This window comes from Scaptodrosophila lebanonensis, unplaced genomic scaffold (genome assembly GCF_003285725.1).
Source record: "Scaptodrosophila lebanonensis strain 11010-0011.00,11010-0021.00 unplaced genomic scaffold, SlebRS2 tig00000001-arrow-pilon, whole genome shotgun sequence".
Taxonomy (NCBI): Eukaryota; Metazoa; Arthropoda; class Insecta; order Diptera; family Drosophilidae; genus Scaptodrosophila; species Scaptodrosophila lebanonensis.
Window position 1 is genome coordinate 12,728,485 of NW_022060529.1, and position 16,468 is coordinate 12,744,952.

Below are 16,468 nucleotides of genomic sequence, written 5' to 3' on the forward strand. Positions count from 1 at the left end.
TGCTTGTTGATTTATTCAAATTCTGCAGTGTGACCAAACTGACTTCTCAAAATGCGTTTGCGAAAGCAATCAGCCCGAACGCTGATTTTAATTGTCTTGTCGTTTTAGCCGTTAACAATTCAATTTGGCGCTTTCTTTAGGAATTTTATATTATTTTTATAATTTTTATAATAAATTTCAATTTTATTTATTGCAAAGCAAAATCACTTGCAGGAATACCATAACTATTCATGTGACCAAAAAAATGATCAAATCAAGCACTGGAAGCTAACATTAATCATTATCCACTGGTTTTCATTTTCTTTTAGACGTATTTAATGAGATTGTTAATAATTTGTATGCAAATGTCCTTTTATTGACACTCCAAATTTGACCCACAAGAACACGAGTAGACATTTTAGCCTAAATTTAATTTAAATCAATCTCTTTTATTGCGTTTAGATCCTTAAATTTATTTAAAGGCGAACTCTTTAAATAAAGCTATTATTTGTAAAGAAAGCAACAGATATGTAACAAAAATAAATATGTAAAAAGTTGCAACCTAAATACATGGTTGATTGCTTTGGTCTTTCGTTACAGTAGACTAGCTATAGTTTCACTATAATCGGTCCTTCTCTATTCATCTGCCCATTATTGTGGGCTCATCGGCCATAGCAACTTCGTCGTTGGGTGCCTTTGCGCCCTTCTTCTTGCCAGAGTACCAAAGGAACATTAAACCGCACACAATGTTGACAACAAAGGTGAACCAGGCCAAATAGACACCGTAGCCATAGCTGTAAATACAAATTGGAGTTTTAAGTATTTGATGTGCTCCTGCGCCAAATAATACTCACATCAATTCCGCACCATCCGGGTATGCATAGAACAAATTTTCTCTGGTATAGTCCACAGATGAAAACAGAACTTGTATGACAACTAAAGCCGTTGCCGCTGCTACCAGATGTATACCACCAGCCAGACGTTTAAACATATATCGCGGATTCATGAACGTGTAGAAGGAAAAGACGGCGCCCAGGGACATTACGAACACTGTGATACAGGCAAAGGATGCCTGTGTGCGTATGTAATCTGTAATGGGGTACCAAGCGACTGTCAATTATGAAGAGCAAGATCGTTCCCTACTGCCGCCCAGTGCTATATACCCTGGTTATTACCTACCCATTAATTCGTCATCAAAGCCGGGCTCATTGCGCAGCGTGTGGGAGTTTGGAAACATATCGATGTATTTGCAGCGTTCTGTCGATAAAGAGAAGTTAGGCCTTTTAATTGACGTTAATACATACTTAGTACACTCAAAAAAATTAGGAGAGCACCCACATATTTTAGATAAAGAGTTAAGCTTTACAATTCTAAGATAAATGGAGATTTATTAACATACAATAATATTTTTTATAGGAAGGATTTTTTGTCCGATCAGTTTCTCTGCATACTTTCAGGTTTGTATTGATTCGATTTGATTCGATCACTTGCAATCGATTATATCACGTTTGAAATGAATGATATCTGCTCAAGTTAGCTCGGGCAACATTTCTAGCTCCATTTGTTAACAATCTAATCAAATTCTAATTTCTAGTTTTCAAGTTTTGGTGCTCCCTTAACTCCTCGATTGAGAATTTTGTGTACTTACGATTCGGTATGTAACTATAGTAGGCAGTCTGCCCAGGTTTATTTGGCGGTAAGGGCGGCACCAGCGTCAAGATGACACGCCCTTCGTTTAGAACGTAGGCGGGTATGCCTATATCGCGAATATATGTACCGAGCAGGCGCACCACCAACGGATACTCAGTCCAATTGCTAAATATGGCCTGCTGGGCCACTTCCGGTATCACATAGTAGGAATAGCTGTTGTTGTATTTGACGCGCTGCAGTGCCTCGCCAAAAGTAAGGCGCGCGAAATGAACATCGAGAGGATCGACGTGGATGGGTTTGGCGTTAATGGGAATCATTTCGCGCTCACTCGCTTCCGTAGACATGACCAGGTTTTGAAAGGCACTGCGAAATGTTTGAAAATCCTGCTCGTCTCCGCGCGCCCAATGAGCGAACATTCGTCGACGGGCTTGTTCTGTAAAGGTCTCGGACTCATCTAATTTTTCTTCGGAGAAATGCTTAATGAAATCCGTATTGGACAGGTTGCGTTTGGCATCATTGATAAGGGCTTGGGAGGTGTACGACATCGATGTGAAGTTCCTTATAACTTGGGCATTACTGAGTGCATTCGGAACAATGGTGTTTCGACAATGCCGCCACAGACCCGAATGCGATGACATGAAAAAGCGACGGGATTCGGGTATAAAAATTCCTGCGCCTCCCGATATAATGATCCAGTGATCCGTTGTTATAGCCAGAATCCAAATAAGCAGCGACACTACCTTCAGGACACTGCATCCAAGCAGCACACGGCGTTGGAACATATAGGCTTCCATCAGCGGACGGCGCGCCTCATCGCGCCCAATGGTCGAGGTGGACACGTCCCGCTTCATTTCGACTGAATCTTAATAATGCAACACTAGTAATACGCCCGTTTGCGGCCTGCGAGCTGTGCGCGCGCCAACTGTAAAGCGCTCTCTGGACGATGAGACAGATAACGAGGGAAACGAGTAATCCACACGCACATGGGAATGCGCACGTTCCTGTTGGAGTAGGAGAGTGGAAGCATTAACATCAACAATGGGCATAATTTAAAGGCAAATGAAGTCATTTCTAATGTGCTACAAAGCGCGAGCCCCCATCTACCCGTCTATATGTACGAACAGTTCATATAATAGTCCAACATATAGATTGTATCCGAAACAAACTGATCCTACTGAAACACTTGTATAATGCTCGGTAAAATGAATTCAAATCATCTCTTCAACATAAAAACTTTACGCATGGAAAATAGAGTCCAAAGGGATTGATTCTTGGAATTCACGAAACAGAGAAAAAGTTTACTGAATATGCTAAACAGTTAAATAAAGAAACGCGTATAATTAAAAGTTTACAACAACTTTTTTTGTTGGGCAAGAAATTTGTTAACACGTACGAAAATACATATATATTATGTATGAGTACATAGTAAAAAAATAGTACATACTTCGTATGTTAGACTACATGAGGCTCAGAACTTTTTTGCGCCAAGCATAAATGTTAAAATTACAACTGAAAAATAACTGATTCGAATGACAGAAAAAACGGAATTAATTTATTGCTTCAGCGGTTGTAGTGGAAGACAAAATAAGAATAAGCTTAAAGTAAAATGGCTTCGCTTATGTATATTTCTTCGCAATTTAATTTATTAGGCTTTGGAATTGTGTGCAGTATTGATGAAATTCTGTAGCGGGGGAAAATTCGAAACAAACCAAATGAGCTCGTGTTGCCTAGGTACTCGGAGAGTCTAAACACCAAGTTTGGTCGATGTGGGCTCAGTGGATTCCAGCCGTTCATTCCGACGGACAGACATCTCTACATGGACTTGTCTCGTAATGCTGATTAACAATATTTATACTTTATGCTTCATTCTGCCTGTTACATACTATTTTGCAATAACCAAATATATACTGCACAGTCTATAAACTATGAACTAGTGCGGGGCAGGGTAATTAGCATTGTTAATATTTCGGCATCTGCTTTTTATACATTGAAACCATTTAAACGAGTAAGAACATTTTTTTAATTTAAACAAAATTCATTCAAGGCACAAATTTATGTTCAAGTTCATGTCAACTATATAGTGGAGAAAGTGCCTAAATAATTGCCTTTTAAATGCAAAAATAAACTTCTCAAAATCTTCAACAGCGTTTGGAGGTCTGGAAAGTTGGTACACCTACATATTTCATACCTGATCGGATTTTCTCGTATACAACCCTTATCCGAACAATTCTATATATGTATGTGTGTACATATATACATGTGTGGCTATGGGACATTGCGACACTGTCACAATTCAGCAGGTGCTAGCATTTTTCGCATTTATATATATGTATTTGCTTCTAATTTGTGGGCCACTATAATATTTAAAACAACATTTTTTAAAAGAAGTTTCACATTTGTCCCAGTATTTGAATACGGACCATTCATTATGTTACTTGGAGAATTATTTATGGGGTGGCGCGTTACATGTTGTTTTTGTGATGTAGCCGGGACAACAACGCACGAGGCAACAAATATTTGAAAAATTATTTTTTTTTTTTTGTGTGCAGAATCTTAGAAAATCTGTGAAAACAAAGCCAGAAAGCGCACAAAATAAATGACAAAATATGTGAGAAATCGTAAAAGCAAATAGAAAGAAAGAAAAGTAATAGATGGTGCTTTCGCTTGGCAAATGTTTTGCAAAAATTAGGTAGACCGTTGCGGGCGTGGGTGTGTGTGCGTGTGCCATGCATATACCAATCGGTGTAGACGGTTTTATTCTCGCAGTTTGCGCTTTATTCAACTTATAATAATATAAAAATATTTCATGGTATGTTAAAACACAGGCACGTACATACATACATATGTATGTAGATATTTATTTATCAATGTCCCTCATAATTCAGGGGAAAATCCACTATTTGTACTAATTGGACTGTCTAAAATTAGAGCTCGCATTTAACTTGGAACAGGTTTTCGAAATGAAAATTTTAATAAAAATTGTATTCTACAAATAAAGTGAAACGACTGTGAAGGAATAAAAACTTTAAAAGATATAAAGAATTCAGAAGTAGGGACGATATTCGAGAGAGTACTTGAACTAAATTGAACTTAAACAGAAATTGGAACGTCACCTTTTAATTTTCCTGAACGGCTTTTTATTGGTGGTTGGAATAAATATGGCAATTTATGTATTGATATGTTTGATTAAATGGAATTTAAGTCAAACAATCGTATTTCGACATAAACATTCATATATTAAATGCAAACAAAGCGAAAAAAACGGTCACTCTATCGACCTGCAGAAAATCTGCCCCTGAGCTGATTTTGTTTTAAAAATTGGGTGCCTGCATTTTTCTCAGTTTAGTTGGTTACATTGTTTTTGGTTTGTTTGCAGCTGCTCTCAACAGCTGATCGGTTAAAACAAAGTCCAAACTTAAACTGAAGACTCAATAATTTTTTATTTGGTTTTGCTGATATTCTTTTTACTTTTGGCTCTTAAAACTCATTTTTAAGAATGCGTGTTAAGCTTCATATCGTAGGAATTTCTTCTTGTCTGCTCCTTTGGAGAGATATCAATTGAATTGAATTATTAAACTACCTTTGTTTGAAATACTTATAATAGAAGTTAAAACTGCAACTGTTAAGGCACTTTGAACTCAAACCTGATTGTAATGTTTTCTTCAGCAGGAACGAAATGAACATAAATATCAGGGTTTGGTGGTCGGTCCCTAAGCATCTCATCTCCAGGCTTCTCTAAAGAGACGGAGCAGTTTGTTTTTGCAAACTAATTTGTTTAATTAATATTTTTCTTTATAAAATATTAGCAACTTGTATTTCCCTATTATGATAAACATATAAAAAATAACAAAAAGCGTGTTCAATTAATGGTCTAACAAGTTAATAAATGCATTTTGAATGAATATATTTGAATGAAACATGAATGAATGCTATATAGCTCATTAATAGTTTCCTTTATGGTATAACAGAAAGAGAGATAATGTAACGTGCAAACTACTATCTTAAGCGATGTTATTTTCAATAAAAATATATTGTTTGGTCTTTAAATTAGGGCTGCTACTTATAGAACTGCTTGTTTATTTAAAAATTAAATAGATATTATTATATTATTTCCCATATGATCAATGAATGACATTTGGGATATTTTCTGAGGTTGTAAAAGCTTGGAGTATGCGCTCATACAAGTATGTTGGCTGCGTTGGCCTAAATTTGCTTGAAATGGCCTCGACCCCCCAACCCATCCCAGCGACTCCAACTCTCGTCGTCTATTTTTAAAAGACTGCAGCCAGTGGAGTTGCATTTACGTCAGTGGTTTGCTGTAGGCTGAAGTGCGTCATGGGGCCAGATTTAAGTGCTGCCTGTCTCTTCGGCCGCCAAGTTCTATTGCGGCCGGGTGTGCGTGTGATTTTGTTTTAATAGGCTTGGCTATCTGTTGTTGTTGCTGCGGCCTCAACTTTCCTCTCAATTATATTGCACGGTAAAAATTTTGTTTTACGCATACTACTCGTCGTTGTTGTTGTGTTTTGTTTTAAACAAAATTTGTCTTGAAAAATTGTTATTTTTAGACAAAATGTACAGTTATCGAGGTATATCTGCCTTACTAAATCGAAACATATATATATTTTCAGCTTGCCACGTCAAAAACGGCCGTTTTTCAAATTCCATTTTCATTGTCTTCTTGCGCTCATATTGACACTTTTGACAAGAAAAATTTGATACGTATTTTGAAAATACAAAGTTGTTGTTTTTGGCCCAATGCACACAAACATAAACACGCACGTACACCGATTTAAATAAATATATATAAAAAAGAAAAAAATGTTGGGCAATCATTTTGTGTTCATTTATTTGTCTTGGCCATTGTTTTTGCGAAACGGTAGAAAAACACGTTAAATATTCGACAATTTGAAATGTCGAAAATATTAAAATTTATTTTGTTGCGTTTCTACTTTGGGCGCTCAAATCCCGTCTGTGACAGGAGCCGTAAAATTAAAACTTATAACGGGCCCGCCCGTCACTTTTAATTGTCTTTAGCGTTTCACGATTGATTTATTGTTATGTAATTGCCATTTTGTAGCATATACAATAAGTTTAACACATTGTTTACCATTAAAGCTGCAGCGCAGATTAGATATCCGTAGAGGCAGTAGTTGAAACTATCCTAGCACTCTTCAAAATTGCACACTTTCTGGGCGTGTTTCCACTTGTTGTTGTTTGTCTTCGGTTTTACGATTCTACCCACTACTTGGGAGTGCACTACTAGTGGCAGTGCACGTACGTCTAAAATAATTTTGCTAATTTCTAAACTAACAACAATATATGCAGAGGTTTTAAAAATATAAAAAGCGCGAGTGCTATTAACGCGCAGGTTGCACGGAACGGACTTTCCGCGAACGAAGCCGAAGCCAAGAGAAATGTCGGAAAATGCTAAGAAGACAAGGGGAGCAGCGATCTCGACCGCGACCACGACGCTTGTGTTGGCGGCTGCTACTGGCTTGTTGGCAGCCTTTAGCTTGTAGTAATAGCCACCACGTCGCTCAGGGGCCGTCCGCTCACTCACTCACCGATTCATAGACTAGTTCGGTCCATTGTATGTTCGTTAGCGATGATTTGCGAGCGCGCAAAAGAGCCCTGCATTGGCGCAACATAAACATAATTGTGGGGCTGGCGTTGGCGGCAACCAAGTTTATAAACAGACAGCCTGGCAGTTGGGTAGGGGCCAAAGAGAGAGCGAGAGTACAGAGGCAGGCGTGGAACGTGGAACATGTGTAAAAACTGAAACTGAATCAAAAATAAACACAACTGCATACACAGTATCTACACCCATGTGTTGCTCATGCCCATGCCACCTGGCCGAAGTCGACAGAGTTGGATTTGTTGGGATTAGAACATGGTGTGCGAGAACCTGCCGCACACGTCATCGTTTTTTAATTGCTCTATAAAATGCTTTAGCAATGCGTGCATAAATTTAGAAATTGATGTATTTAGGCATCTTTTTTATGGTCCAACAAACATACATACACTAGCAGCCACCGCCATGGGCTTCTATTTTTATGTACAAGCGCATGCCAACGCGCACACACTTGCTATCACTGGCCACTTGCTCGGACCGAGCAGCGCGCTATTAAACGTTGACAACGAGTTTATTAATGCTGTTGGATCTTTCTGGCATGCCATTAGCGCATCGTTGAGCACACAAATACATACATATACTTATATTTCTAGCAAGTTGGGGCGGGCGATGACGTTGTGCGAAAAGACAAGCAACCACTTGTTTTGGTGTTATATGTGTGCTATTGCTGTTGCCTGTCCGAAATGCGCAGCGCACCCAATTCAAGATTCAGTTCGCTTAGTATATCGTTTTGAGCAGCTCCTTGCATGGTCAATCCACTAATTATCTGTTGGGCCTCTGGACAATTAATGCAGGCATTCCGTATGGCTAGAATGCTCCACTCGCGCATCACTGTCGAAAAGATAATGTGCGAATAACAGAAATGCCTTTTTAAATTTTCAGTTCACTTACAAGGATTGCGGGCATCCATAACCGTGCATTCGAGCAGCGTAGGAAGTAGTTGCGTATCTAAGCAGTAGCCTATATTTACGTGATTGTTGTACAACAAATTGGCGGTGCAGCGCACCAGAAGCGTTTTCAGCTCGTACGATACTTTCGACTCATAATCTGCATCTATTGTAGAGGTTCGCGCAACTTCCTCCAACTTGGTCATTGGCTTGTCCACGCTGCCGCCATGGGGAGCTTTACCTGCTTCTACTACACACCGCAGCAAGCTGCTTACGTTTATAAAGAGGGAGTGATCACTGGTGTATGTACTAGCATACTTTTCAGAGCCACTGGCACTTGCTATGATGCGCAACAGAGTGTGCACTTCTCGGGGATGTAGCTCATGACGCAATTTGATTGTTTCTCGCAAGATGCAATCGGATTTTAGTCTGAACTCCTTGGCAAAATGTTTAAGGAGGAATGTGCCAATTTCGCCATTTGGGCTGTTATCGCGCAAATAGTTGGCGACATAATCCAGAAAAGCTATGCGTTCTTCTACCGTCAGTCGCTGATAAATAGCTACACATGTCCGAGCATTATGCACCACAAAATGCTCCAGAAAAAAATGCAGAAATTCGAAATTATAACTGCATTGCAGTGCATTAATAGCCTGCCAGAGACGTACACATGTCTCCAAAGCCAACTGGTCGTTTATATGGCCGCCACCCAGATAAATGTTGTACATAACCATCAGGAGCACATTATTTGAGTTGCCAAGTGGCGGTGCAATAACTTGTTCCACAATTGAAGCGCCATGTGTTGCCCATATAACTCCCTGTGCGCTTTCATTATTGACAACGCTGTTGGCCAGCACTTGCAGCGTGAGATTGTGAAGTGTGCGGTACTCTATCGGATTGTTTGGATTGAAAACAACATGCTTTATGAATTCGGCAAATTCTTTGTTGTTTGCTAGCGTGTTTTGGCATGATTGAGTTTTTGTTAGTAGCAAACGCACAGTTTTTAATAATGTGCATATTTCTTCGTTCTTTGTGGCTATGTCCAACTTGACTATCTGCTGCAGTATTTCGTTAACTTCATGGTCCTATATGTGTCATGCAACAAAAATTAATACAACAATGACATAGTTAAAACAAATTAAATTTATCTTACAAACTCAGCGGCTACAACCACATGATCCATGTTGTCCTTCTTTGTCGGTGTGTGCACACTGTTTTTATATCGCAAATGGTACCACAGCTGACTAGATATGTGCCAATTTATATTGTCGTGAATTGTAAAAGTTGGCGCCAATTGATACGATTTTTCCTTACGGGTGATTTTATTTTTATACATTTACATAAATTAACTACTAAGCATGAGCAATGCATTGCACAGCGATCGAAAAAGTAATTCGGCAGTAAAATGTAGTTTTGGCCTAAAGTGTAATCGATAATTCATCGTTTGACGCACGACTGTTGGCAGCCTTATGCAATGTTCAGCCCTGGTACTAAATTACTTTCCAACAATGCAAAAACATAAATAATGCTGTGATGTTGGCAACGAATGCAATCCCAATTGGCAATAAAGTGTAAAAAATAATGTCAGTGCGTGCCTTAAAAAAACGTGATACTCAACTCTTACAGAGCAGCAGCGCACCACGAATCTTCAAAAAGGCCAGCAGTGCGACAATAACTTCACCCAAGCGCATAGCTAAATCATCGCCAAAAGGAAATAAATTAACGGCACAAACAACTATCAACCGTCAACGCAACTTGCTAGGACGCGCAACACATTCTAATCCCGAACTATCGCACACTTACATATATTCTGAATTCCATAGGGCTATCGAAGCGAACAACCTGTTGCGCAGTAAATCTGAGGGCGATGTCCGCACTTTAGCTTTGGAGAATAATAACGCCAGAATACTATCAGGTGTAAACGCAAAATCGGAAGTGTGTTTGCAGAGCATAACATCGCACAGCTACGAAACAGCCCATCCTCATCCTCATCCATCTACAATGTTGGGAGGCGCCCGATCACATCGGGATCTGACGCAATCGTCGTACGCGACTGCACATGGAAGCGAACTGGACCATGGCAGAGCACCGCGCAGGATGAGCGAGTGCAGTATGGGCTATAGCCAAACGAGTGGCGGATATTCACAACGTACCAGCACCATGTTTGCTAGCCAAATGACGCTCTCATCGAGTGCACCGCCTGTGGATCCGAATGCAGTATTGCGGGTGCCGATTGTTGGCTATGAAGTAATGGAAGAACGAGCACGCTTTACGGTCTATAAGCTGCGTGTGGAGAATCCGGCTACGAATGACTGTTGGTTGGTGATGCGACGCTATACGGATTTTGTGCGTCTCAATACCAAGCTGAAGCAGGCCTTTCCAAACATTGTTTTACAGTTGCCACGAAAGAAACTGTTTGGTGACAATTTCAATGCAGTCTTCTTGGACAACCGTGTTCAGGGACTGCAGATATTTGTTAATTCTATAATGGCCAAAGAGGAGCTGCGCAAATGCAAATTGGTGCGTGAATTTTTCTGTTTGGACGAGCCACCTTCGTATTCTGAGTCTATGGAGGAGTGTCGCGTAAGCAGCAAGATTGCAAAATATGCAATGCCGAGTAATTACATTTTTGTGTATAATCCACTTAGGCTATATTCGAGGCACAGGAGGAGACTATTGCTCATTTGAAGCTGCAGATACAGAGTAAAAATGATCTCATATTAAGTTTGCAGCAAAAGCTTCGCGAAGAATTGGCAGAAAAGGAACAACTAAATGGGGCCATGAAGTGAGTTTAAATTAATCTTGATATTAAATTAAATAAATGTTTTTTATAACTTCTTGCAGAGCTATGAATGTTAAATGCTCACAGTGCTCTTCAGCCAGCAATAACAAGACGCTGCAGTGAGGTGGAAAGTAAATATTATTAAATGTGCAAGTGTGTACATTATTATGCTGAGCATAACTCTACACACCTGCACTTAACGCCGGAACATATCCAATTGTGCAACTGAAGGACTCAATCTGTTCGAATGTCATACCGACAGTGCTTTAGTATTCTTACATATAATGGTACTATATAGAAGGTGCCCCCAAAGCTAGAATTTTGAAGTATATACAATTATTTTGTGTAAGTACATATATACATGATATATGAATGTATATGGGCAAGAAATATCTATTATTGATTATATAAATAAATCTAAGACAATGTCACTTAAACTACTGCATTGGAAGTATAAAATGGAAGCACAGCGTGTACATATTGCAATGTAATGGCATTACTCAAAGGCTAGTCATGGCAGGAGGGCGGGCGTAGGCTTTTGGTATAAACCCATATTTGCGTGTCTTGGGGGCATACGCCCATAACCAACCGTCAACAGTTTGGTTGTTCAAATCGGCATATATCCAATCTCCGCGGCGCACGGAAAGATCATCAGGCGCTTGTGCTTTATAATCATAAAGCATAACGAGTTCTGTGCCATGATATCGCAAATCATCGGTGCCAATGCCTAGTTGTTGTGACTGCTGTGATTGATGCTGCTGTTGAGGTGTCAAGTGCTGTTGAGCCTGTTGTTGAAGCATAGTTTCCATGGCATTTAGACCGCCACTTGTCATATTTGCATGATGCTGCATATTGCTTTCGTTGAGTGGCGCCGCCTTCTGCTGCTGCAGCACGCGCACACTGTCTGCCGGATATATAAAATTGGCTGGCACAAAGCCCTCCTGACCATCGCTGCGCATGATCCAAGACCAATCGGAGTCCTCGCGATTTAACACAGTGACAAATTCACCGCGCTCTACTGATAAGTCGTTCTCGTCTCGCGCAATAAACGTGTACAAGACAATGCAACGTCCCGACGGCTCTTTGATGAAGGGCGTACATTCAGGTTCCACATGCTGGCTATTTTCGAGATTACTATGCGAGCCGTTGGGTGCTTCGTCACAGAGTACGTCGAGCTTGTTGTCGGAGCAAAGAAGCGGCACATTGTCGTCATGCTGCTGCTCGGTGCACTGCTCCCGCGGAAGTTTCTTTTTGATGGCCAGCTCAGCCATTTGAGTGTTGTAGGGCGCGCAATAGGAAAACGGAATGAAGCCCTCTTGCCTGGAATCCTGCCCAATGACATAGACCCAATCATTTTCCCGATACAGTATGTTCACCATCTGGCCACGCTTGACTTCTAGTTCATCGTCAACACAGGGCGTAAAGTCATGTAACACCACCATTTTAGAATCGGGACTACAAAAATGAATTGATTGCGTTATGGTAAAGAATATTTTAATTGTTCAACCTACCTGAGACCGTGCTCTTTTTCTATACCGACACGTACCAATGTCTCGATGCTAGATGATCCCGTAATTCGTCCCATGCCAACTAGACCCACTGTGGGCAGATCACGTTCGATGTTTGCATTGGTAGCTGTCAATAAAAGAGGTTCGTTTCTTGAGTCTTTCGTTTTCCCCAACTCCTGGACAGGGAAGATACCTTTCTTCTTATCGCGCCGCATGCGCACAGGACACAAAAATGCCATTTCCAAATTTACGCTTTGTCTTCGAGGTCTGGCTACTGTAATTAGCCACGAAAAACAATTGTCTGCTTATCCTGTATATTCGCTCTCCCTCTCTCTATCTCCTAGTGATGGTCAGCTACGCAGTCGATTTTCTGGCTGGCTGCCTATCGAACTATTTGTAAATCGGACATTTATTATTTAACTTTTCAAAGCAATTTCTTTGTTTATTCAACTTTTATTTTTCAAAGCAATTGATATGAAAATGACCTTTTTATTTGCAACGTGGCGTTGATGTGCATCGGTGCATGTAAGTAACGAATAAACATTTAAAAAACCAACAAACAAGGCCATAAATAGCTCGACGCGTAGTACATTGCACTCATAAATAAATTAATAAATTAAATAGCTCCAGTAATAATTGTCAAGCAACAACCTAGAGGAAATGGATTTAAATATGTGCATAATTCATTTAATGTTTCAAATGGAAATACTTTAATTTAATTAAATAAAATAATATTACCAAATGTATGTGGAATGTGGAATTTATCAATGAACTTTATCCATTTAAACCATGTTTCGTGGAACTTCTGAGTCGTATGATTTTTAAACACCTTATTTTTTGGCTCATTAAAATAGGCGAGTGGAAGATTGCGCCATTCTCCCAAAATATATTCTAGAGTACTCGGTCCTTTGAGTCTCCTTTAGACATTTTCTATTAAAGAGAGGACAATGTGTCGAGTGTAAACAATACAAGTAATTAATTTGAATTTAATTATTATTTAATTTAAATGAATTTATATGGATTCTATAGGGTTAGCAAACCAATTTTTATGCCACTTTAATCAAATAAATAAATTTAAGGTAAATTTTCCCTAGATAAAATAATGCTATAAGCGATTACATTAAATATTAACTAAAGTGGCTTCATCACTGCATACAATTTAAATTAAAGGAGTAATACAATTTTGTTTACAGTGGGCACTGTAATCAATAATTATGTAGGATTCATATATGTATATGAGTGTGGTTATAATAATAAAATATATTATTTGTATATATTAAACTATAGCAACTGGTCAGTTGACGCTTGCTTATTTATTAAGCCGCTCTTCCGATATTAAACAGCTCCTTTTCGCGCTTCAATTCAAATGCGTTTTCATTAGAGAGTGTTTCAAGGTTGCTTCATCCATATCGTACATGGATAGGAGATGCTCGTATTTCTGATAAGTTCGAGTATAATATAAGCAAATATATATAGTATGAGTGCGTAGTACGTACATATCATCATGCACGTCATGCTTCATCGTTGACGACGTCGCCAGAATCAACCAGAGTTTGTTGAAATGGCAATGCACCTTTTTGGTGCCAAGGATATACACGTATTCATAGCCTTCGTATGCAATTTTCGAATATAGCTAGAGAACATTACGACGGCAAAGAGTAATGTAGCGAGAGAAGTCGCACGAGAGAAGAGAGTGAAAGCCATAGAGGATTCACATCCAGCTGGCGAAAGTGCATACTATAACTAACAAACTGACCTACACACACAAATATTCTCATATACATATATATGTATAGTACATGTATATCTGTATGTACATACGTAAACTAATCTCCTGCTCACCCCGGAACATGTCTGTGTGCGACAAGTGCCCAAAAAACTGCGCATTAGATTCACTGAGCTATGTGGCAGCGATTCGACAGCAGCAGGTTACAGTGCCTCTCCCCACCCACCAGCTTCAACACATTGTTGACTTTTGCTTACTACGCAGTTGATTTCACATGCTGCGTGTAAACTCACTGACCTGACCAGCAGCAACAGCCCATTAACCCATACCCTACCTCAAGCAAACTGAGAGCGGCATCCCGTCGTATGTAAATCAATAAAAATGCGCCTGCGCGTTATCCTTCTAACGCTCACACAATTTTTGGCGCCATTCACGAAAACGAATGTGTTGTAAGGATAATCTTAAGAGCTGATGCTGGACTGGTGTAGCTGCTATATCCTGCCCGACTTCTAATTACCTAAACAAATTACCAGTAGGTCGATAGTACCAATGTCTAGAGATACATTTATTTTTGACACCATATTAAATCCCTCTAAAATAAAGCAATGCACATACGTAGTACTTATGGATACATATCCGCACTTGGTGTGTCCTTGACTGCTCAGTTCTTTGACATTGTAATACATGCAATAGCTATTAAGTAATCCCACATCGAGTGTTGTAATAAATGTATGACGTTCATTGTCTGCTTGATTATATAGCGAAATATCCACCTGTCATGAACACACATTCCCAGCACAAACTGGCACTTACAACCACCCGTAGGAATATATATATATATATACATATCAGGTCGTGTTGTGTGTTAGCTATAAATGATTTCGTACTGGATGGCTTGTGGCGAACTGAAATTAGAAACTTCAAGTTGCGTGAATGGCATTTCAATTTAGAAGACACAAACATATTAAAGTTTTTTTTGGCAGATATGTGTGCAGGTGCGAAAATAGATTTTTATTCGAAATGCATAACATATTGTCTAAATAAAAACATGAAAATTGGTAAGTCGCTAACTGTCTGTTTTTTTCAAGCGAGTTCGGCTCTCAGCTCTGAAGCTATTGCACTAAATTTAACATAGGCTTCTTGTTCCTGCAAGTAGATCAGGCGCATCGACCACTATATCCTATGTCTGGAATAGAATCAATTGAATATTATTCAATTACGAACATACTTATACAAATATGAACAATAAGCGGCTAAGTACAGGGTTATAATAGCTATTCCCTTCAGTAAAAGTGGAAGGATATATTTTTGTTGGTGTCTAAGCTTGTAACATCCAGATGGAGCAATGGTAGACGCCCTTGGAAATTTCTAAAGATTTTGGAATTAAATTGCTTAGTCAGAATATTGTAGTCTTATCTGATGACTTTACGAGTAGATAGCCAACTGTAGAAAGGTACAGAAAGCGTTCTAATAAATAATAACATAGTACCAAAACAGTAGGCTATATATTCGTCTGTATAATTCGCGACCCATGGCCATAGACCAATACACAGTTACTTGTGCTTCCTTTCTACAATCAATTAATTTTCTGCACTTTATTCTTGTGGCAGCTTCGCATCATTCAAAACTATTGGTCCTGTGCTTAGTTTCAATGCCGTTAAGTCTGAAAGGAGTTTCAAAATCTATTTCTATCATACTTATTTTATATAAGCAAAAACCTCAAAAATGCAGACATTATTTCATGTATTTTCGCTTATTTCCACTTAGCGATGAGTCGAAATGAATGTTTGATTAAATGTTGCATTACATTGCCTGATTATAGTTTTCGTAGCGTTGTGCCGGAATGCAAAACTCGTAAACAACATGCACAAATTTTGCTCATAAATAAGAAGAAAAGCCGAATACATATGGTATTGTATAAATAAATATAAACACATTATTTTGAACGAAAATACAAAATTTGGCAGATTTCCAAAAAATACAAATTTAGACACAAATTCAGATCTTTATGGATTCTTATTAATGCACATTATACATATACAGTTATGTGTGGCTGTTGACCAAGCAGAAAAATGAAAAAAAGCCAACTTGAGAAAACAAGACTATTTTCAATAAGCATAAGCAAGCATATATGTATACTTATACCGATGCCATTCGTCACAAAATTGCGACGTATAAAGACCTATTATGAGTGTTATAAAATCTAATGAATACTTACTGAAAATGATTAATTTTAAAATTAATATATTTATTACCCAAATTATGTCATTGTTGTTGATTTTTAAGAGAACCAAGCACTCATCTTTA

General features: G+C 38.9%; 4 protein-coding genes across 4 annotated transcripts; 1 reads left to right on the top strand and 3 right to left on the bottom strand.

Annotated features, from left to right (window-relative positions):
* Positions 1 to 407: 407 nt before the first annotated feature.
* Positions 408 to 7,097, bottom strand: LOC115631035. Its single transcript, XM_030527662.1, has 5 exons — positions 6,737 to 7,097; positions 1,628 to 2,630; positions 1,159 to 1,236; positions 834 to 1,068; positions 408 to 773 (listed from the first exon to the last, which is right to left on the bottom strand). Exons 2-5 carry the CDS (start codon positions 2,478 to 2,480, stop codon positions 620 to 622), a joined length of 1,320 nt encoding a protein of 439 aa, XP_030383522.1. The 5' UTR covers positions 2,481 to 2,630; positions 6,737 to 7,097; the 3' UTR covers positions 408 to 619.
* Positions 7,098 to 7,588: 491 nt separating this feature from the next.
* Positions 7,589 to 9,418, bottom strand: LOC115631778 (ataxin-10). Its single transcript, XM_030528616.1, has 3 exons — positions 9,299 to 9,418; positions 8,153 to 9,230; positions 7,589 to 8,092 (listed from the first exon to the last, which is right to left on the bottom strand). The coding sequence occupies exons 1-3, from the start codon at positions 9,326 to 9,328 to the stop codon at positions 7,923 to 7,925; spliced, it is 1,278 nt and encodes a 425-aa protein (XP_030384476.1). The 5' UTR covers positions 9,329 to 9,418; the 3' UTR covers positions 7,589 to 7,922.
* A 242-nt stretch (positions 9,419 to 9,660) lies between these two features.
* LOC115629056 lies at positions 9,661 to 11,364 on the top strand. The gene is made up of 3 exons (XM_030525373.1): positions 9,661 to 10,728; positions 10,794 to 10,930; positions 10,990 to 11,364. The coding sequence occupies exons 1-3, from the start codon at positions 9,727 to 9,729 to the stop codon at positions 11,048 to 11,050; spliced, it is 1,200 nt and encodes a 399-aa protein (XP_030381233.1). The 5' UTR covers positions 9,661 to 9,726; the 3' UTR covers positions 11,051 to 11,364.
* Positions 11,264 to 12,757, bottom strand: LOC115629065 (SH3 domain-containing protein Dlish). The gene is made up of 3 exons (XM_030525384.1): positions 12,629 to 12,757; positions 12,439 to 12,562; positions 11,264 to 12,382 (listed from the first exon to the last, which is right to left on the bottom strand). Exons 1-3 carry the CDS (start codon positions 12,672 to 12,674, stop codon positions 11,428 to 11,430), a joined length of 1,125 nt encoding a protein of 374 aa, XP_030381244.1. The 5' UTR covers positions 12,675 to 12,757; the 3' UTR covers positions 11,264 to 11,427.
* Positions 12,758 to 16,468: the final 3,711 nt, after the last annotated feature.

Bases quoted from the DNA above. Each gene is read 5' to 3' on its own strand.
- LOC115631035 (XM_030527662.1), bottom strand. From the start codon at position 2,480: ATGAAGCGGGACGTGTCCACCTCGACCATTGGGCGCGATGAGGCGCGC. The intron at 1,237-1,627 runs GTAAGTACACAA...CTTTATCGACAG, and splicing joins CTATAGTTACATACCGAATC to AACGCTGCAAATACATCGAT. The intron at 774-833 runs GTGAGTATTATT...TTGTATTTACAG, and splicing joins CCGGATGGTGCGGAATTGAT to CTATGGCTACGGTGTCTATT.
- LOC115631778 (XM_030528616.1), bottom strand. From the start codon at position 9,328: ATGGATCATGTGGTTGTAGCCGCTGAGTTT. The intron at 9,231-9,298 runs GTAAGATAAATT...TGACACATATAG, and splicing joins TGGTTGTAGCCGCTGAGTTT to GACCATGAAGTTAACGAAAT. The intron at 8,093-8,152 runs GTAAGTGAACTG...TCTTTTCGACAG, and splicing joins TATGGATGCCCGCAATCCTT to TGATGCGCGAGTGGAGCATT.
- LOC115629056 (XM_030525373.1), top strand. From the start codon at position 9,727: ATGTCAGTGCGTGCCTTAAAAAAACGTGATACTCAACTCTTACAGAGC. The intron at 10,729-10,793 runs GTAAGCAGCAAG...TAATCCACTTAG, and splicing joins AGTCTATGGAGGAGTGTCGC to GCTATATTCGAGGCACAGGA. The intron at 10,931-10,989 runs GTGAGTTTAAAT...AACTTCTTGCAG, and splicing joins CAACTAAATGGGGCCATGAA to AGCTATGAATGTTAAATGCT.
- LOC115629065 (XM_030525384.1), bottom strand. From the start codon at position 12,674: ATGGCATTTTTGTGTCCTGTGCGCATGCGGCGCGATAAGAAGAAAG. The intron at 12,563-12,628 runs GTATCTTCCCTG...TTTTATTGACAG, and splicing joins GCGGCGCGATAAGAAGAAAG to CTACCAATGCAAACATCGAA. The intron at 12,383-12,438 runs GTAGGTTGAACA...TCATTTTTGTAG, and splicing joins GAAAAAGAGCACGGTCTCAG to TCCCGATTCTAAAATGGTGG.